This window comes from Salmo trutta, chromosome 39, assembly GCF_901001165.1.
Source record: "Salmo trutta chromosome 39, fSalTru1.1, whole genome shotgun sequence".
Classification (NCBI taxonomy): Eukaryota; Metazoa; Chordata; class Actinopteri; order Salmoniformes; family Salmonidae; genus Salmo; species Salmo trutta.
The window spans coordinates 17927783-17949688 of NC_042995.1; the positions used below are offsets into that span (position 1 = coordinate 17927783).

Consider the following 21906-nt stretch of genomic DNA (forward strand, 5'->3'; position numbering starts at 1 on the left):
GCGGCTCCTATGTTGTCCGGTGCTTGAGTAGCTCGTTCCCCGGTGAGAAAGTCTCCCTGTGTGAGAATGGCTGGTTTGTGTTCAAGGTATCGGATGGTGAAGAGGAAGAGCTAGCTGTGTGTTGATAGTCAGTGTCCTCCGGTACCGTGGAGAATAATGGAGCCTTTTCCTCAGAGGTACTGTAGGTTGAATTCCACAGTATCACTTTCAGGTTGAAGCTGTTGTTGCTCTCTTCTCAAACAACTGGTGCATTTATCAGGGGGCACTGTCATCTAGTGGAGGAATTAGTGAACGTCTGGTTTGCGTGACATTACTGCATTATAAAGTGCTTATGATTCATTGCTGATTTTGTTGTATTCTTTTAGGATGCACTCATGCATATTGACCTGGAACCATGTGTCTAAAATTGTCTATCCAAACACTGTTGTCTATGTTCTTTACCGAGACAGGATGTTTTTGTATTCAGACCAGTGTTTTTTCGGATGGAAAAAAGTTTTCAGTGTAAACTTAAAGGAATAAAAACTAACAATCACCTAAATAAAAGCTAGAGAGTCAGGGGAAAATCAAAAATTATTTTTGTCATGGCATGGGGCCCCCATTGATTTTGTTATAATGTTTGAGTCACTCAGATAGCATAAGCCATGGCAAAATAATTGCAGGAAATTTGCTTTAAAACAGCTTCTGAAGTTTTTGGACTGTGACTGCACCATTGGCCACTCCCATGGCCACACCCACCAACTAAGCCCATAAAAAATAAAAATAATAATAAATCTGAAAAAACGCTATCTTTATTTTCAATGCAAACACTGCATCCTGAACTTTAGCTGTACCCGCTCTGCTGGCTTCGAAGCCAGCGTTTGAATGCAGCTCATCCTTTAGCCGCGAATTTCCCTCCATTTTGGCTCTGCTGTCTGCTGACAAATTGCACATCTGTTAAGAAAAATTATCTTGAAGACAGAGAATAACTGTCTGTAGATGGAGTGTGATATTCCCTCATGTCTCTCTCATCACTCACCAGTGATGGCGCTAGGCTCACTGACCTGTAGATGGAGTGTGATATTCCCCCATGTCTCTCTCATCACTCACCAGTGATGGCGCTAGGCTCACTGACCTGTAGATGGAATGTGATATTCCCCCATGTCTCTCTCATCACTCACCAGTGATGGCGCTAGGCTCACTGACCTGTAGATGGAGTGTGATATTCCCCCATGTCTCTCTCATCACTCACCAGTGATGGCGCTAGGCTCACTGACCTGTAGATGGAGTGTGATATTCCCCCATGTCTCTCTCATCACTCACCAGTGATGGCGCTAGGCTCACTGACCTGAAGATGGAGTGTGATATTCCCTCATGTCTCTCTCATCACTCACCAGTGATGGCGCTAGGCTCACTGACCTGTAGATGGAGTGTGATATTCCCCCATGTCTCTCTCATCACTCACCAGTGATGGCGCTAGGCTCACTGACCTGTTAAGATGGAATTCACTGCTCATCACTTTCTGTCTGGCTCCTCCCACTCCCAGGCTGGGTGTCCTATCATGGTGATAGAGAGGGTGTGTCCTTGCCTCCTCTCCCCCCTATGGGAGGTGGAGCTGTCCATCTGCTTTCTCTGTCGTCCCTGCTCTACGGGTCGGCTCACTGTGCTCAGTAGGGAGGGGCACCTAGCATCAAAGCACAGCAAGCGCTTGTGTGTTACTGGGAGAGAGTGTGAACTGTGCAGCAGGAGGGCAGCCATAGCCTGAGCCACGGGTGCTCACGCACCAGGGAGGGGAGAGTGTAGCTGGTACTGCTAGCTGCCTGCAGCGAGGGAGCTAGCTGGGAGACCTGTGGAGACCGGAGACTATGAGAGTCTGTCGACATGCTGAGGAAACTCGTCTGCAGGAAGATCTGTGCCTGTAAGCTCTGCTTCTCTTTCTTCTTGACACGTGGTGGGGGGTAGAGGAGAGGAAAGGCCCATTGTATTAATATTAATGAGCGCCGTGGAGGAATGTGGGTCAGGTCAAAAGTGTGGGAGGGAGTCACCTGTCACTAAGATGAAGACATTTTCAGCTGAGGAGTGACAGACCGGAGAAGACAGCTGGGTACTATAAAGACTGAAGGCTCAGACAATCTGAAGGCTATCAGTAACAATGTCTGGATTTTATGAGCTACCCTCATCACAACTGGTATTGATGACAGCGGTATGCTCAGAGCTGGGTTTTATATAAGGCTGGTTTATTCCACGCTCACCTTGTTGTGATATTGACAGCGTGCCTCATTTTAATTTTGCAATGGTGGAGAGAAACAACGTGAGGTAGATGGCACATAACTGATGTGATGTGTTGGTGTGCTGCCCCTGTGTTGTGTGGACCTCTGAATAATGTATGGGGTTGTGTTTCATTGATCGCTGGTCCGGCAGATTACTCTGCTCCCTCCGGGCCGACTGACCGGGACTGACGTGTTCAGTACACAACCGTTTGGGGTGGGGGGTAGACCGAGACAATTACATACAGAATGAACTCTGATGACCCCTCCCCCCAATATGTGTGTGTGTTTCTGTAAATGCCAAAAGGTTATGCAGGCTGCTGTGTTGTTGTAGGAGAGGAAGGGATTGAACACATGGTGCTGATATAAAACGTTGTTAGTTTGTTTAGTACAGTCAGCATTCAAATTGTGCCAGACTGTAAATCACTTGAATCCTCTGTTTTGCCTTCCCTCCCAGATAAGAACTATGATGATGATGATGATTCTGTGGATGGGGGGCGGTCCTCCTCTTCTAAGGGCCCCACGTCAGGGAAGAAGGCAGTGAGCATGGGATCCTTCCGCAGGCCCGGCTCTGCTTCCAGCACCAAATCAACAGGTGAGACGCCCCTTCCTGTTCGCACCAGCAGCGAGTGTAGAAGTGATGTTACGTTGAGCCATGTGTATTTTAACATTGTCAAATGGGATTTGTTCTTTCTCCTACCACCGTATTCCTTTCATTTGCTTCCTGGAGAATCCTAGTGTGTGTCTGTGTACATGCGTCTGTCTGTGTGCGTGCATTGTTTATGTTTTTTTAGACATGATGACTGGATTATCTAGAAAAGCCTTTATTTGGCAATTTGTAATAACAGGGCTCTGCGTTGCATCCATTTTACTCACATATGCACATGGAATTTTCATTTAGGAGCACCAGTGCGCCTACAAAAATGAATGATTCTAGCTTTAATATTTCAAATACTTTTCGTTGTGCTCCTAAATTTGTTTGTGTGCGCAAACATTTTTCTACTTAGGCGCACACGTGCTCCTTGTAAAAAAAGGTCAGCGTAGAGCCTTGAATAATGACCTCTGTCCAGGGTTTGTATGGAAGATAATTCACTGTGCTATAACAGAGATAGTGTCTATAACCCAGTCACTGTGGAGCTGTCTAGTGTCTATCTGTACCCTTGGAACAGTGGAGATGGTGAGGATTATATGATGATGTAATAGAACCAGAACACAGAGAGAAACAGAATACAGATTGATAGAGACATGGGATAATGAGAATTGAGCGTGATATACCCGGCATGAACCCCATAAGGCTGCAGCCAATCCAAGTTTAACATTTGTGTGAATAATAGCCCACTAGAATAGCTTCCTGGTAAAGTTAACAATTCGACCTGGTGTCCCTCTGCTTATATCAGGGAGAGATGGTCCTAGTGCGGCTGCTGCAGGGGCTGTTGATGAGGAGGACTTTATCCGTGCCTTCGAGGAAGTGTCCACTATGGAAGTACGTGTTCACTTTCATCACAATATCAAAATCACTCTGCGCTATTCTCTCTTGGGCACGTGAAACAGGCCCTATGTTACAAGTGGTATATTAAACACATTAGGAATGGGCTTCCTCTTAAGTGATTCTTCTTCTCTCCTCCTCTCAGCTTTTCTCCAACAGGGAAATGGAGGACGCCATGACCAAGATCAGAGAGGTGCTGGCTGACGACAAACGAGACTGGGAGCACAGAGTCACTGCGGTAAGAGACGACCATCCGATCGCCCCTCACCTCCAGATGACTTCATCACACTGGCTACCTTCCAGTATCCACGCTAGCGTACCACTTGACGCAATGTATTGGCCATGCATTCTAAGTGTACATTTTGGATCGTAGCCAGTGACTATTAAGTAGCTGCTCTATTAAGCGGCCACGTCTCTCATTTGATTGGAAATGTGACGGCGATTGACGGCTTGATGCTTTTCGCTGCGTCGTCTTCTTCTCTAGTTGAAGAAGATGCGTTCTCTGCTCCTGGCGGGAGCGGTGGAGTTTGACGGTTTCTCCCAGCAGCTGCGTCTCACGGAGGCAGCCTTCAAGATGTCTGCTAAAGACCTGCGCTCTCAGGTGGTCAGAGAGGCCTGTATCACTCTGGGGTAAGGAGACCTCTCGTCCTATTCTCTTACTCACGGTATCAATTCAAATCAAACAAGCTTTATTTAATGTCACCAAAGCCATACTATAATTACATTATACAATATCAATGCAATTAAAAAAAATTTAACTACAAAGAATTGTAGGAATATTTCCCCCCCCACACTCTTTATTGTACAGCCCCATCAGTACAAAATAAGATAGTATTGATATCATAATAACTTGTCTCTGTTCGTATGGTCCCTCTATCCTACAGCCACCTGTCCTTCGTCCTGGGGAACAGGTTTGACCACTGTGCAGAGTCCATCATGCCCACTCTCCTAACCCTGGTCTCTAACTCGGCCAAGGTCATGGCCACATCCGGCATCGCTGTCATACGACTCATCATCAGGGTGAGTGAACAATAAAGTTATTCACATTTTGAATTAAGTTGAGTTGAATTGAGCTGGGGGGGTTCAGTTGAGTTGAGTATCAGTCAGGCAAAATGGTCATGAGGCTAGCCTTTCTTTGTTTGGAACGCTAACACACATTTTTCCTACCCGAGGGCTGCAAATGACATTCCACTGCATTCCCATGTGGGCATTCCTTGTTGGTGGTTGCTTGCGATTTGTTCTCCAAAGATGCCTTGTGTGTTCCTCACACTTCTATACTAGAACAGCTAGTAACATAAGGAGTGTAAACTGGACCTGTGACATGATGACTATATTTCTGTCCTCTCTCTGTCTTCCAGCATACACACTACCCTCGTCTCATTCCTATCGTGACCAGCAGCTGCCAGTCCAAATCTGTGGCCGTAAGAAGGTAAACAAACAAAGAAATAGCCTCAGAAAGTCTTATCCCTGATCGCACTCCAGCTGAGCGTCTGTTCGTTTCCCCTGACAGTCTTCTGGTTCTATTTCCAGGCGCTGTTTTGAGTTTTTGGACCTCTTGCTGCAGGAGTGGCAGACCAACTCTCTAGAGAGGTACGTTTAAACGGCTGCTACTAGACAGGCCTATAGACTCATACTTAGAGTTGTCCCCCCTCCTCAACAACTCAATATTGTATTGCCGTGTTGTAGATGTACTGTAAACAATTTTTCTCGCTACTGTCCAGTGAGTTTGTGATGAAACAACGTTGTTGTCAGGGAGTGGCTCCTCATCTCAGCAGTTTCCATGGCAATGCCAGGGAGGGATATCTATCCCATGAAAGCACACTGTGCTTCATCATTGACGTGAAACCAAATCTCTGACCGGGATGTCAGGGGAGCGCTCGGGTCACCTTCTCATTGATTTACCTTGCGTCCCAAATGGCACCCTATTCCCTGTATAGTGCACTACTTTTGACCAGAGCCCTGTTGGCCCTGGTCGAAAGCAGTGCACTATATAGGGAATAGGGTGCCATAGGGCTCTGGACAAAAGTAGTGCACTATATAGGGAATAGTGCTGGTATTTGGGACGTAACCGTAGCTTTTTATGTTGCGGTGGTTTTGGTGGAGAGGGGGGTATTGGGATGCTGCATGCAGGGAGAATGAAGCTGGTGTTCCTACTCTTCTTGATCCCTCACAGGAATGTAGCTGTTCTGACAGAGACCATCAAGAAAGGAGTCCATGATGCAGACTCCGAGGCCAGATCAGTGGCCAGGAAGTAAGTCACTCTCACACTATGTCGGACATGCATGAACCATGTTTCTATTTGAAAATATGAGTTCCACCAACATCGCATGTTGTCACGGTAACAACTTTTCCTCCACATTTGATCTTTTATCTGCCAACCTGAAACATTGCCCCGTTGACGACAGGCTGACTCACTGTTTCTGGGCCTCCGTCCTCTCTGTTGTGTTGTGCAGGTGCTACTGGACGTTCCACGGCCACTTCAGCCGGGAGGCGGAGCAGCTGTTCCAGGCTCTAGAGTCGTCCTATCAGAAGGCTCTCCAGTCCCACATGAAGAGTTCTGACAGCATCCTGTCCCTCCCTGCCTCAGACCGCTCCTCCTCCTCCTCACAGGAGAGCCTCAAGTGAGACGCTCCACCCTTTCTATCCTTCTCCCCCTCTGTCTTCCTGTCTCCTTCTTTCTCGCCACGTCTCTCTTACTTGGCCCCCTTTCTGTCTTTCTCTGTCTCCTTATGTCTGTTTCTTTCAGTTTTGTCTCTCTCTAGTAGAGAGTTTCTCTTTCTGTCTCAGTTTCTCTCTCCCTCTCGGTCTGTCTGTGATATGAGAAGGTGTAGTATTGAAGGAGTATTGATCTTAGTCAGTCAGATGAATCACTGTCGATCTCTCTCTGTCTCCACAGCCGCCCTCAGTCTGCCAAGAGCTCCATGGGAAACACCGTGACCAGGAGTAAGGACACTGGCATTACATGACTGGCATTACACGACTGGCATTACACGACTGGCATTACACGACTGGCATTACACGACTGGCATTACTACCACAGACATTACTACCGCACCCTGGAGAAAATATCTCCGGTCTCTTCTATCGTTTAAATGATCCACACCTCTGGATATAATCAGACACCAGAAGATGTGTTTTCCATGTAGATGTCGATCATGATTTTTCAAGCACAGCAACAATGTCCGTGACATCTACTGTATGAAATCTATCCAGTATCCCTGCACATTGTTAATATAGTATTGGAACTGACCCTGTATGTAGCTTCTTACTTTCTGGGGTTCTTTTTATTGTTATTTCCTGTGTTTTGGTTCTACCTTGTGTTATGTGTAGTACTACATTGATGTTGATCACTGCATTGTTGGGTGTAGAGTTTGCAAGAAAGGCATTTCACTGTACTTGTGCACGTGACATTACGACTTGAAACGTGAATTTGGTTAATAACTTTCCCTCTTTTCTCGCCTTCTCTTTCCTCTCTCTTTCCAAAATACGTTTGGGTAGAGAGCTTGGCTTATAACCGTTGTTCCTCTGTTCTCCCTCTCCGTTTCCTCTCCTCCCTCCCTCCCTCTCTTCCCTTCACTCCTCTCCCTGAAGCGAAAGCGGCTCCCGCCAGAGGTCCCTCCACCCCGCGCTCTCTCCAGCGTTCCCGTAGCGACGTGGACGTGAACGCTGCTGCCACCGCTAGTGCCAAGTCCAGGATGACTCCAGTGCCCGGCTCGCCTGCCCCCTTCAGCGCTGCCTCGGCTCTGCCACCCGGCTCCTACGCCTCTCTAGGTGAGCCAAAAACATGTGTTCTGTCTCTCTGTCTCTGTGTGTGTTCTAGCAGTAAGGTCCGAGGGGGGGTGGTATATGGCCAATATACCACGGCTAAGGTTTGTTCTTAGGCACGAGTGCCTGGATACAGCCCTTAGCCGTGGTATATTGGCCATATACCACAAACCCCCGAGGTTCCTTATTGCTATCATAAACTGGTTACCAACATAATGAGAACAGTGAAAATAAATGTTTTGTCATTCCCGTGGTATACGGTCTGGTGTACCACGGCTGTCAGCCAATCAGCATTCAGGGCTTGAACCACCCCATTTATAATACTATTTCTATGAGTCTCACCCTCACAGACGCTTTTACTGACTACGAGGGATATAGGACCATAGCATGGAGATTTAACCCTCATTTCTATTTTACAATTATTTTTTTTAAATATGATGATTAAAATACATCTTAAGGCCTTTCCAAATTCTTGTAACCCCCCCCTCAGTCTTCCATATGGATTATCCTGCTAACTTGTGCTAACCTCTCTCTCCTGGACTCTCCTCCTCTTGTTTTTGCCCTTAGACAACACACCTGGTAACATTAGACCAGTGGGTAAGATGAGATGTCTAACTGTGTGTTTGTTCTTGATGTGTGGGAGCTGGAGGACTTCATCCAGGTTTCTCTGTCCCCTTTTGGTCTGTGTAATGTGCCGCATCATGTTTACAGTGGTCGTCTTTGTGGTGTGCTACGTCATTGAATACGGTGCTCATCTGTGGAACTCTGCATGGACTGTCTGCATGGTAGAGCTACGTTGAGCCGGGTCATCAGGACTGGGGTTGGTAACCAGAGAGAGGAGACCGAGACATTGATTGGGTCCACGAACAGACCTGTCCAACTCACATGACTGTAAAGACAGGCAGCCTCAGTGTCTGTCAGGTTATTGACCTTTATCGTTGCCTGTTTAACTGTAATTATTAAGTATTTTTGTGCTGTACTCTCTCTTTCCCCTGAGTGAACCATCGTCCTACCTAGAACAGAATACTGGAATAGACGTGAATTATGTTTCTATATGTTGAGATGAAACATTTTTATAGAGGATGAGACATTTGTGACTTGAGATTTCTTGAACCAGCTGAATCGAGATTTGAGTGCATGTGTCTGTTGAAATGGCTGGTAGCAGCCTGCAAGTATAGACTAGAGAGTGTGTCTGTTTCTGTGTGGTCTATGTATGAAGTCTCTGTAGGTGATGAGGGCTGGTATCACCGAGCTGGGTGTCTCTGTTTCTGTGTGGTCTATGTATGAAGTCTCTGTAGGTGATGAGGGCTGGTATCACCGAGCTGGGTGTCTCTGTTTCTGTGTGGTCTATGTATGAAGTCTCTGTAGGTGATGAGGGCTGGTGTCACCGAGCTGGGTGTCTCTGTTTCTGTGTGGTCTATGTATGAAGCCTCTGTAGGTGATGAGGGCTGGTGTCACCGAGCTGGGTGTCTCTGTTTCTGTGTGGTCTATGTATGAAGTCTCTGTAGGTGATGAGGGCTGGTGTCACCGAGCTGGGTGTCTCTGTTTCTGTGTGGTCTATGTATGAAGTCTCTGTAGGTGATGAGGGCTGGTGTCACCGAGCTGGGTGTCTCTGTTTCTGTGTGGTCTATGTATGAAGTCTCTGTAGGTGATGAGGGCTGGTGTCACCGAGCTGGGTGTCTCTGTTTCTGTGTGGTCTATGTATGAAGTCTCTGTAGGTGATGAGGGCTGGTGTCACCGAGCTGAGTGTGTCTGTGGTCGAATGGATCTGTGTCCACGTGAAGTTAAGTGTGTTTTCTCCCTCCCCGACCTCTCTCTCTATCACTGTCTCTCTCTATCACTGTCTCTCTCTCTCTTTCTCTCTCTCTCTCTCTCTCTCTCTCTCTCTCTCTCTCAGGCCGTGTGCGCACCAGGAGAACGAGTTCGGGGAGCTGCGTGGGGGCGAGTCCCTCTGTCATAGACAGTAGGGGGAGGAGTCGAGCCAAAATGGTGTCAGTGTCTCAACGTGAGTATCTTCCCCAGAAATATGTGCATCATGCCGGAATTAAAAAATACACACTGTTTCTAGATCAGTGTTTCTTGATCCTGGTCCTGGGGACCCAAAGGTGCACATATTTGTTTTTGCCCTGGCACTACACACCTGATTCCACTAATCCACTTTAATCAGGTGTGTAGTGCCAGGGCAAAAATAAATATGTGCACCTTTGGGTCCCCAGGACCAGGATCAAGAAACACTGATCTGGAGCAATTGTTTGACATTTTTACCACCTTTTCGTCACGTTGTGTGGGTATGCATTCTTCTCCCTTTATAAATACACCATGCTATGTCGTGATGCAGCTGGCAGTCGTTCTGGCTCCCCTGGTCGTCTCCTGAGCCATACATATGGCAGGATCTCCAGGGCCACTGGAGGGACAACGCCAGCAGAAAGCAGGCCTAAAGTCCCCCGCAGCCATGGCTGCAGCCGAGACACCAGTCCAGACAGATCAGGCCTGGGTAAGGACCAGGAAGGACAACACACACTGAAGACAGAAAACAGCCCTCTACAGCTGTACTCCGAGTCTCCAACCTCTCTGCTCTCTGAACCACCTAATCTCCTGTCTGTCACTGAATGCAACCTTGTCTCCTCTGTCCTGGCTAACTCAACTCCTCCTCTACTCCGCTGAGCTCTCTCTCTCTGAGTGTGTTGGTCTGTCTATCTGGCTGTGTGTTATAAAGCTCTTTCTTCCTCCTGCTGCTCTCTCTCTGTGTGACCCCCCCCCCCACCACCACTATGCTAGCGAGGAGTCGTATCCCCCGGCCCAGCATGAGTCAGGGCTGCAGCAGGGACACCTCTAGGGAGAGCAGCCGAGACACCAGCCCCGCTCGGGGATTCTCTCCTCTGGGTGAGTACAGTATAGTAACATGAGTCAGGGCTGCAGCAGGGACGCCTCTAGGGAGAGCAGCCGAGACACCAGCCCCGCTCGGGGATTCTCTCCTCTGGGTGAGTACAGTATAGTAACATGAGTCAGGGCTGCAGCAGGGACGCCTCTAGGGAGAGCAGCCGAGACACCAGCCCCGCTCGGGGATTCTCTCCTCTGGGTGACTACAGTATAGTAACATGAGTCAGGGCTGCAGCAGGGACACCTCTAGGGAGAGCAGCCGAGACACCAGCCCCGCTCGGGGATTCTCTCCTCTGGGTGAGTACAGTATAGTAACATGAGTCAGGGCTGCAGCAGGGACACCTCTAGGGAGAGCAGCCGAGACACCAGCCCCGCTCGGGGATTCTCTCCTCTGGGTGAGTACAGTATAGTAACATGAGTCAGGGCTGCAGCAGGGACGCCTCTAGGGAGAGCAGCCGAGACACCAGCCCCGCTCGGGGATTCTCTCCTCTGGGTGAGTACAGTATAGTAACATGAGTCAGGGCTGCAGCAGGGACACCTCTAGGGAGAGCAGCCGAGACACCAGCCCCGCTCGGGGATTCTCTCCTCTGGGTGAGTACAGTATAGTAACGTGCCCAGCCCAGAGACCATGGCCACCGTGCCCCTCAATGCCTGGTTGCCGGGGGCCTGAACCCTGACTAGCCCTATCTAGAGTAGAACACTAAGGCCATCATCAAACCACAAGAAAACCAACCTCTTCCACTTCCATCTTCTGCATGCCTTTTACTTGTCTTTCAAATTTCCCCTTTCACTCCAGAGTGACAACATTTTCCTCAACAACCATTTTTTACTAATCATGCCAGAGTCATTGATGACATGGGATGAGTTGACGCTAAACTTGTGTCCGCTGTCAGCTTATAGACTTGCGATCAGAGCCTTTGTGTCCAATGCCGGGATGCCTCTCAACATTCTTGGCGCTAATGTTCGCATGAAGCCAGTTAGCGTTGTCACATGGTAGAATACCTCCACCTCAGGTTGACAGTCATGTACTGTATGAGTTGAAGAAGATACTCTTTTTAAAGGTGTGTCTAACTTCACTTCCTTAAAAAGGTGTGTCACACTTTATTTGGATAGTCCGGGTTTTCCATCTGTTGCTCTATAGATGGTCATACTATCTATTGATAAGCAACTGTTTGCTACGGTTACGGTTAGATTTAGAATAAGCTTTAGGGTAGGGGTTAAGTTTAGGGTTAGGATAAGTGTAAGGTTAGGGTTAGAAGATGGACTATCCAAATAAAGAATCACTCCACTCCCTCCCGTGTTCCTCTTCTAGCATCCAGACGGGTCTCCCGCTCCACCAGTGCTCTCCACTCGGCTGAGTCTGTGGGCCACTCAGGTGACCTGTCCTGCATGTCTCCATTAGACCAGACAAATGGCATGTCACTGTTCCATAGTGCAGTTCACCTCGATCACCCACAGGGGGCGATGGAGAGCTGAGCATCCTCCTTATTTCAGTTTGGATGCAGTCTTATTTTGTTTCATTCCGTTTTTTGTTATTACACGTTTGTTTTTATTGGTCCTTATACTCTGCTGTAAAATAAAACTTCAATTCATCATGTTCTTATTTTGTGCTATACTCTGTATCTTCTCTTGAGTTTCTCATGACCTGCTGATGTAATTTGCTTCATTTGTTTTTCCCCCATGACTTTTACTCCCCGTTTAGTTCATAGGTCGACTGCTTTTCCTTTGTAGTACTGTATTACTGTGCTCCTATAATACTACAGTGTTATTATATCTCTTGTGTTTCCTCCAGACCGTCTAGGTCTGGCCCACCAGGCCCGTATCTCAGCCTCTGTCAACGCCATGAGGATCCTCAACACTGGGACCGAGGTGGAGGCAGCTGTAGCCGATGCCCTGTTACTAGGAGACGCCAGGAACAACAAGGTGGATGTTTACCTCGTCACGTGTGACTTAGATTCTCTATCCTCTTTACCGTCTGAATCATAGCATATGCTGATCATAATAGCTTTGATGGCTTTTTCTCTTGGGGGGACATTTTGTTGGATTTACGTCTATGTTGACTCGTATTTGCCTCTCGAATGTAGTCTTATGGCAGCTTGTTGAACAGGAAGTGTCATTGATTTCTCTTCACTCTGTGGCGTGACTTAGTGAGTATGCTGTATATGTACCTGCACGCCCATTTGACCTCTTAACCCTTGACCCCTCCAGCGGCGGCCAGTCAGAAGGCGGTACGAGTCCCCGGGGATCTACTCAGACGACGACGCTAACAGCGACGCCAGCAGCGCCTGCTCTGAGCGCTCGTATGGCTCGCGGAACGGCGGCCCGCCCCACTACATGAGACAGACGGAGGACGTGGCCGAGGTGCTGAACCACTGTGCCAGTTCCAACTGGTCTGAGAGGAAGGAGGGGCTGCTGGGACTGCAGAACCTGCTCGTTAGCCAGAGAATTCTCAGGTGGGATAGAGACAATCTATTTTTGTTTTTGAACTTTTGTAATGTAATGCGTTTGAGACCGTCACTGAGACAACTGTCCTCTAGATAAAAATCTGGCTGAAACCAAAAGGTGTTGTACGATTGATTGCCTTTCTTTTTTTCCCCCGCTCGTGTGTCGCAGTCGTGTGGAGCTGAAGAGATTGTGTGAGATCTTCACAAGGATGTTTGCTGACCCACACAGCAAGGTGAGCCCACAATAGAAACCCCCCGTGTCTGATATAACCTGCGTTCTGACGTGAATCTAATGTAGTTACTGTACTAACTAACTGTCTGTTTTTATGTCGCATGGTGGTCTTTGCGGTGGACTTGTAACATCAGCGAGTAAGTGTTTTTGTTTTTGTCCGTCACCTTTTTTAATAGTAATGCAATCGAATCCGACTATTCAGATAGTTGATTGATGAATTATTGTTGTTCTGTATGTTGTCCTACTGTAATACTCCTTAACAGTGATGTAAATACTTATAGCCTATTATTGAGTGACTGACTGGGTGGTCACTGTGTCTGATCTCAGGTGTTCAGCATGTTTCTGGAGACCCTGGTAGACTTCATCACCCTGCACAGAGAGGACGTGCAGGACTGGCTGTTTGTCCTGCTCACCCAGCTGCTGAAGAAGATGGGAGCTGACCTCCTGGGGTCCGTACAGGCCAAGGTCCAGAAGGCTCTGGACGTTACCAGGTCAGAACTAAAGCTCCATCTCTGTTCCCGTTCTCACACAGGTCTCCCCCCCCCCCCCCACTTCTTGCTTTTCAGCACAATTCCACCAACTATGGTGGAAGTATAACCAGGGCAGCTCAGTACAGCTTCATTTGGCTCGGCTTGGTAGTGTGAAAAGCCCTTAGATGTTGTTTTTGCCTGTTTGTGGAGTTTCTAGTGCAGGGTTCCCCAACTGGCGGCCCACGCCAGTTGGGGAACCCTGCAAAAAAATAAGAATTAAAAAAAATATCTACATTTTTTGCATTTTCATTGTTCAAGTTAAACATCGTATACAAATGTAAGCAAGGTTTGAAATGATTATGTTTTAGTCAAATATTATATCTGTTTGGTCTTCTTGCAGTCAATTTGCAGTCTACAAATTATTTGTAATTATGTGCCGGCCCCCCGAAAATCCACTCAGCAAAAAAAATCGTCCCGTGCCTGAATCTAGATGATGATCCCTGTCCTAGTGCATCAATCCCTCTCATCTCATGCCTTTTTCTCTTTATTTTCCTCTCGCTTTCCCAGGGAATCATTCCCGTTCGACCAGCAGTTTAACATCCTGATGCGTTTCATCGTGGACCAGACCCAGACCCCCAACCTGAAGGTCAAGGTGGCCATCCTGAGGTACATTGAGTGCCTGGCCCGTCAAATGGACCCCGCAGACTTTGTCAACTCCAGCGAGACGCGCCTGGCCGTCTCCCGCATCATCACCTGGACCACGGAACCAAAGAGCTCCGACGTCAGGAAGGTGGGCAGAGTTGGGTTTGTTTCCATAACAACAGCGTCAGGCACTTTCTTTTAATTGACTTTATATTTCACAGGGACAATGCACATTAATCAGCATTTCTGTAAACGTCCCAGATTTAACCAGCCGGCCAATTTTCAACTGATCAGCCAAAGCTCTAAAATAACTATTGTTTGCTGCCTTCATCCATTTTTGTTTGTTTTTATTTTTGTATTTTAAACGGATAATTTCCCCACCCCACCTGTCGGTCGACCCCCTCCCCACCAACCCCAGAGCTTCCACCATAGCTGGGCAGGTGAGGAGTTGTCAGGCAGGCCCAGCACCACCATAGCCTCTCTACCTGGAGAGGGGAACGTGGAGGAGAGGTGCAAGCAGGTAGTAGAGCCCCCGACCCATCAGTCAGCTGCACGGTCTGCAGTCTGCCTCACATAACTTCCTCAAGCCTGGGCTCTCTGTCTCTAACCCAACTTCGCCATGCTGGCGTACAGAGTTCTTTCTGCTTTATAACTGAATGTAAAAGACAGTGCAAGGGTGGGGATGGGGACTGAACTGGCTCTGAATGAGCCATAACAGTTGTTTCTCCTTTCAAAGGTTTCTTCATAATGAGTGAATGGTAAAGCGGCAATCGGCAGTTGAAATGATAACAAGGTGTTGACCCCACCACTCCATCGCTGAGCGATTGGCCTGGAGAAATGCAACCACTCTCAAATTCATAGACCGAGCTAGGGATGCAAGGACTGACCATGCATGATATCAAAATGATAGTTTGAACCATGTTTTGAGGCTGTTTGTTTACATTGCCTTTGTTTACAAACGATGGAGTTCAACAAGCTTACATTTAGGATTCCGATGGGGTACGACAGTTGAGCTGAGCTCATGAGGCATTTATAAGTTCAAGAATCAATGGGTGCATATCTAATTCATGTAGAAGTCAAAACATTTATCTAGCAGCTGCAGATTGCCCCTTTAAGCGATGGGGTGGGAATGGGCAACATAATGGCTCTGAATGGGCGGTAATATTGCGTTTTGATAGTAGCCTGTGCTGCTGTTACTTGTTCCTCATGGCTCTTGTTTATTTGCAGTGACCAGGTTTGGTTGACCGACATGCATGGAATTCACACGAGGGAACCATTGATACTGGTTTTTAACTGGTTTACAAGAACTGCCAATGGTTTAAACTCACCTGACTAACTGAATGCTAACTGAACCTAAACAAAAATGTGCCACTGTATTTCTGTGCTGTATTTATGGATCATGTCTTTGTAAATCCATTGACTGATGTGACTCATGGAGAGCAGGATGGGCTTGTTGAATGTTCCGTCTCGTCTCTAAGCGTCCGATATTACCTTGAAATGCACATTATTGCGTGACGTTAATGGAGAAAGTGAACGTCCTCTCTGATGACCTCTAACCATTGACCTCTCTGTGACCCTTTAATCCCCAGGCGGCTCAGGTGGTTCTGATTGCCTTGTTTGAGCTGAACACCCCAGAGTTCACCATGCTGCTGGGGGCCCTGCCCAAGACCTTCCAGGACGGAGCCACTAAACTCCTGCATAGCCACCTCCGGAACTCCAGCAACACCGGCGTGGTAAGACCTGACATTCACATGTAATCAACGTCGTGGAGAGGGTGAGACTGAGCCGGGCTAAAATCGCTCTATCCCAAACATCTACTCACCGTGAGAAGATGAGTAGTGAATTTACACAGCGCAACTAGAATAGGTCCTCTTGAATGCGCTGAATATCTTCTCACTGGCAGAGTTAGCCAACAACCTAAACTTTATTTGCTGTAACATGGACAATAGTTGTATTGTAATCTAAATATACTGGGATAGCATCATATAATTAAGCAATAAAGACAGAGGAGGTGTGTTATATGGCCAATATAACACGTTTAAGGGCTGTTCTTAGAGTGCCTGGATACAGCCCTTAGCCGTGGTATATTGGCCATATACCACAAACCCCTGAGGTGCCTTATTGCTATTATAAACTGGTTACCAACGTAATTAGAGCAGTAAAAATACATGTTTTGCCATACCCGTGGTATACGGTCTGATGTACTACAGCTGTCAGCCAATCACCATTCAGGGCTCGAACCACCCAGTTTATAGTGTACTGTACCTTCTCTGATTCTGTATGATCCGCAGGCTTCTCCCAGTAACACCATGGGACGGACTCCTCCCCCACCTCGCCACCCCAGCAGTCGCAGCAGCCCCCTCACCTCTCCCACCAACTGCTCCCATGGGGGGCTCTCTCCCAGGTAGGTCTGACCTTTAATATCTGGTCAACCAACACACCATAGAAGTTGGTTACATCACTACTAACTTAACTAACAACGACAACAAGTAGTCCCCCCTCTCCGCACTGTTCCCTCCTCACGTCTCTTTTTCTCCCTTGCGACTCTATTCCCCCCTTTCCCTCCCTCCCTCCCTCGCCGTGCTCTGGGCACGTTACAGCCGGCTATGGGGTTGGAGTGCTGATGGCCTGTCAAAGTACCCTCCTCCCTTCCCTTCTCCTCTCTCCTCCACCCCTGCTGCACCCTCCCTCAAGACCCTACGAAGTGCTTACTCTCCCAGGTACAATGTCACATAGCTGTGTCACCCTTGATTTGTCCCCACCCCACGGTCTATTTAGTTTTTCCTTTCACTTCCTCTTTTTATTTTTTTCATTCCGCAACAGCAATTCACCACATTAACACCTTGACTCACCAGTCTGTTCCACTCTGTCTCTGTCTACACGTACTGTTATGCACGGTTCATCTTTTATATGAAAAGGATGGTTGAATAGCGGGATAAACGGCTTGACATGACATCTTTACGTACTAGGTTAATAAAATGGTGTCGTTTCAACCAGTTTTTCCCACTGGGCAGACATCTTGTTCCTGTGGTGGTGTTGTACGTTAGTGTCGTACTTGAATAATAACCCCTCCCCTCGCGGTGTGACCTGAAGCATGTCGGAGTACGACACAGAGAACCTGAACACCGATGAGATCTATAGCTCCCTGCGAGGCGTCACTGAGGCCATCCAGAACTTCAGCTTCCGCAGTCAGGAGGACCTCATGGAGCCAGGCAGAGGCAAGAGAGAGGACACGGTGAGGGGCTTGGGCAATTCCCTACTATTCTCCACTCCCTCCCTCCCCCTCATTGATTTAAAAGATTTGGATTGTTAGAATGGACTAGAGGGAGTATCTTCCAACAGCCCATTCCTTTTAAATCCAGAGGGGGGAGCGAACCAGTGCACTTGTTTGGTAACTGTTCTCAGGTCAATATATTTATTTTCTCTAGAATGGACATGAACCTACATTTAGTTATTTTTATAAAACTGTATGGTTGCTATGTCACGTTTTATCAATAGTCTTGTTTCTCCTCAGCCGGGTGTTGGAACAGCATCACACTCTGGTGTCGACGTGGTGGAGGGGCCCGGGGGTCGCACGGCCCTGGACAACAAGACCTCCCTACTCAACACCCCCTCCCCCCGTTCCTTCTCCGGGCCCCGGGGCCGCGACTACAACCCCTACAACTACTCTGACACCATCAGCGCCTACGACAAGGCTGCCCTGAGAGAGACGGTGTACGAGGACGACGTGGAGCAGCTTCGAGATGGTGAGGCTGTCTCGAGGGTCCGAAATGGCACCCTGTTCCCTATGCTACTTTTCTGAAATGGCACCCTATTCCCTATATAGTGCACTACTTTTGACCACCCTATTCCTTTCATAACTTTGGTCAAAAGTAGTGAGCTATATAGGGAATAGGGTGCCATTTTGGATGGTCATAATATATTTAAGCAATAAGGCCCAGGTGTGGTATATTGCTGTTATAAACTGGTTACCAACGTAATTAGAGCTGTAAAAATACATGGTTTGTCATACCCGTGGTATACGGTTGTCAGCCAATCAGCATTCGGAGCTTGAACCACCCTGTTTATAATAGGCTATATATTAACTGTAGGGGAGACCCCTTCCCCCCACCCTCTTCCTCGCAGGCCGCCAAGAGTGTGGTGGAGAAAACAAGAGGCTGCGCACTAAGAACAGTTCCCCTGCGGAGCAGCTGGAACTGGTGATTGATTGAATTCATTTGACAATATTTTCTATGTTTTACTACAGCTACATAATAACACTTTAAAGTCACGGACAAGGAGGTCCTATTAAATTCCATTTAGTGATCTATATGTAATTCTATGGTCACTGACTAATATCTATTGTGGGTGTTGAAAGGTGGGCGAGCTGCTGAAGGAGCTGTCTAACCCCAGTGAGAGGCCAGAGGAGAGGAGGGGAGCCCTGGTGGAGCTGCTGAAGATAGCCCGGGAGGACAGCCTGGCAGTGTGGGAGGAACACTTCAAAACCATGCTGCTCCTGCTGCTGGAGACTCTGTCAGATCAAGATGTATGGACTCTGGATGAATGAATAAATGGATGGATAGAGCGATAGGAAGAAAAAAATACTTTAAAAACAACAATCAACAAAGTTAACTCTGTCTTGGGAGCAATGCCACAATCTGATGCTTGAATCCACTGTTCTTCCTTCCACTGTCTCTGAGCATGTCGCGTCCTTTTCCCCCAAACCTGCAGAACACCATCCGGGCACTGGCGCTACGAGTGCTAAAGGAGATCTTACGCAACCAGCCGGCCCGCTTCAAGAACTACGCAGAACTCACCATCATGAAGACCCTGGAGCTACACAAAGACTCCCACAAAGAGGTAGCTCTCACTGGCTCTCACCATCTATGAGGCTCTGCTTTAGAGGACATGCTGAGTCTACACTTCTTGAATTAATAGCTTTCAACTCTGATGATGTGTTAGTTTTTTATGGAGTTAACAGCACTTGAAATATAATTATGAAAAGACTGTCGGGATGAAGTGTAGTCTTGCCTGTGGATGTACAGTACCAGTCAAAAGTTTGGACACGGCTACTCATTCAAGGGTTTTTCTATATTTGTACTATTTTCTACATTGTAGAATAATAGTGAAGACATCAAAATTATGAAATAACACATATGGAATCATGTAGTAACCAAGAAAGTGTTAAACAAGTCAAAATATTTTTTATATTCGAGATTCTTCAAAGTAGCCACCCTTTCCCTTGATGACAGCTTTGCACACACTTGGCATTCTCTCAACCAGCTTCACGAGGAATGCTTTTCCAACAGTCTTGAAGGAGTTCCCACATATGCTGAGCACTTGCTGGCTGCTTTTCCTTCACTCTGCGGTCCAACTTATCTTAAACTATCTCAATTTGGTTGAGGTCGGGTGATTGTGGAGGCCAGGTCATCTGATGCAGCACTCCATCACTCTCCTTGGTCAAATAGCCCTTACACAGCCTGAAGGTGTTTTGGGTCATTGTCCTGTTGAAAAACAAATGATAGTCTGAATAAGCGCAAACCAGATGGGGATGGCGTATCGCTGCAGAATGCTGTGGTAGCCATGCTGATTAAGTGTGCCTTGAATTCTAAATGATTTACAGACAGTGTCACCAGCAAAGCACACCTACACCATCACACCTCCTCCATGCTTGATGGTGGGAACCACACATGAGGAGATCATCTGTTCACCTACTCTGCGTCTCACAAAGACACAGCAGTTGGAACCAAAAATCTCTCATTTGGACTCATCAGACCAAAGGACAGATTTCCGCCCGTCTAATGTTCATTGCTCGTGTTTCTTGGCCCAAGCAAGTCTCTTCTTCTTATTGGTGTCCTTTAGTAGTGGTTTCTTTGCAGCAATTCGACCATGAAGGCCTGATTCACGCAGTCTCCTCTGAACAGTTGATGTTGAGATGTGTCTGTTACTTGAACTCTGAAGCATTTATTTGGGCTGCAATCTGAGGTGCAGTTAACTCTAATGAACTTATCCTCTGCAGTAGAGGTAACTATGGGTCTTCCTTTTCTGTGGCGTTCCTCATGAGAGCCAGTTTCATCATAGCGCTTTGATGGTTTTTGCGAATGCCCTATTTGGTATTTTACCAAACAGGGCTATCTTCTGTATACCACCCCTACCTTGTCACAACATATCTGATTGGGTCAAACGCATGAAGAAGGAAAGAAATTTCACAAATTAACTTTTAACAAGGCACACTTGTTAATTGAAATGCATTCCAGGTGACTACCTCATGAAGCTGGTTGAGAGAATGCCAACCGTGCACAAAGCTGTCATCAAGGCAAAAGGTGGCTACTTTGAAGAATCTCAAACATAAAGCATATTTTGATTTGTTTAACACTTTCTTGGTTACTACATGATTCCATATGTGTTATTTCATAATTTTGATGTCTTCCGTATTATTCTACAATGTAGAAAATAGTACAAATATAGAAAAACTCTTGAATGTGTAGCCGTGTCCAAACTTTTGACTGGTACTGTACATGTACCCTTCTCTGTCAATAAACCAAAATGAACCCATTCCATGATCAACCATTTCACCCTCCTCACTCCACCCTTCCCTCTCGACCCAGGTGGTGCGGGCAGCAGAGGAGTCAGCCTCCACCCTGGCCGGCTCCATCCACCCAGAACAGTGTATCAAGGTGCTGTGTCCCATCGTCCAGACGGCTGACTACCCCATCAACCTGGCTTCCATCAAGATGCAGACCAAGGTGATAGAACGCATCACCAAGGAGTCCCTACACCAGCTGCTGCCTGACATCATACCAGGACTCCTGCAGGTAAAAAGGGCTTTATAGGTCAAGTTGACTGATTGGTTAGTCCATTGGTTGATTTATTGATGTACGTACTGATTGGTTGATGTGGAATCACTTGGAATGTATCTACTTCTAATAGAAGCACTTGGAATGTATCTACTTCCAGTACAGTGTTGATGGTTGTGGTTTAGTTACATAAGATAATTACTCTCTGACCTTGGGATTATGCCACACTGTCTATACACTGAGTATGTACAAAACATTAAGAACACCTGCTCTTTCCATGACATAGACTGACCAGGTGAATCCAGGTGAAAGCTATGATCCCTTATTGATGTCACTTGTTAAATCCACTTCAATCAGTGTAGAAGAAGGGGAGGAGAAAGGTTAAGGAAGGAATTTTAAGCCTTGAGACATGGATTGTGTATGCATGCCATTCAGAGGGTGAATGGGCAAGTCAAATATTTAAGTGCCTTGAATGGGGTATGGTAGTAGGTGCCAGGCCTACCGGTTTGTGTCAAGAACTGCAACGCTGCTGGGTTTTTCACACTCAACAGTTTCCCATGTGTATCAAGAATTGTCCACCGCCCAAAGGACCATCCAGCCAACTTTACACGACTGTGGGAAGCATTGGAGTCAACATCGGCCAGCATCCCTATGGAACGCTTTCGACACCTTGTAGAGTCCATGGCCCGACGAATTGAGGCTGTTCTGAGGGCAAAATGGGGGGGGCTGAAACTCTCTATTAGGAAGGTGTTCCTAATGTTTGGTGTACTCAGTGTATGTCTAATATTGTTGTGATGTCTCTCTGTGTACAGGGGTACGACAACACAGAGAGCAGTGTGAGGAAGGCCAGTGTGTTCTGTCTGGTGGCTGTCTACTCTGTCATCGGTGAAGAGCTGAAGCCCTACCTGGCCCAGCTCACAGGAAGCAAGGTACACTACCCTCTCATCTCAGCACCCTGTCTGGGTCGC

At 47.3% G+C, this 21906-nt stretch overlaps 1 protein-coding gene across 10 annotated transcripts in view; it reads left to right on the top strand.

Annotated features, from left to right (window-relative positions):
• The window catches only part of LOC115179797 (CLIP-associating protein 1-B), a 38107-nt gene that overhangs the window by 13060 nt on the left and 3141 nt on the right, over positions 1–21906 (top strand). For 3 of the 10 annotated variants that reach the window (XM_029741575.1, XM_029741586.1, XM_029741585.1), the window contains 31 exons: positions 2701–2838; positions 3641–3726; positions 3875–3967; positions 4214–4359; positions 4614–4749; positions 5088–5158; positions 5260–5319; positions 5903–5980; positions 6183–6350; positions 6626–6672; positions 7321–7500; positions 8062–8091; positions 9392–9499; positions 9833–9988; positions 12167–12297; positions 12583–12827; positions 12988–13051; positions 13185–13187; positions 13378–13541; positions 14088–14310; positions 14581–14682; positions 15752–15895; positions 16454–16566; positions 16763–16882; positions 17256–17397; positions 17677–17908; positions 18288–18361; positions 18520–18687; positions 18873–19001; positions 20750–20956; positions 21751–21867. In XM_029741575.1, coding sequence (XP_029597435.1) covers positions 2701–2838; positions 3641–3726; positions 3875–3967; positions 4214–4359; positions 4614–4749; positions 5088–5158; positions 5260–5319; positions 5903–5980; positions 6183–6350; positions 6626–6672; positions 7321–7500; positions 8062–8091; positions 9392–9499; positions 9833–9988; positions 12167–12297; positions 12583–12827; positions 12988–13051; positions 13185–13187; positions 13378–13541; positions 14088–14310; positions 14581–14682; positions 15752–15895; positions 16454–16566; positions 16763–16882; positions 17256–17397; positions 17677–17908; positions 18288–18361; positions 18520–18687; positions 18873–19001; positions 20750–20956; positions 21751–21867 — 3875 coding nt within the window. The remainder of the gene's footprint in view (positions 1–2700; positions 2839–3640; positions 3727–3874; positions 3968–4213; positions 4360–4613; positions 4750–5087; positions 5159–5259; positions 5320–5902; positions 5981–6182; positions 6351–6625; positions 6673–7320; positions 7501–8061; positions 8092–9391; positions 9500–9832; positions 9989–12166; positions 12298–12582; positions 12828–12987; positions 13052–13184; positions 13188–13377; positions 13542–14087; positions 14311–14580; positions 14683–15751; positions 15896–16453; positions 16567–16762; positions 16883–17255; positions 17398–17676; positions 17909–18287; positions 18362–18519; positions 18688–18872; positions 19002–20749; positions 20957–21750; positions 21868–21906) is intronic. The other 7 variants (XM_029741576.1, XM_029741577.1, XM_029741580.1 and 4 more) reach the window with 7 other exon arrangements.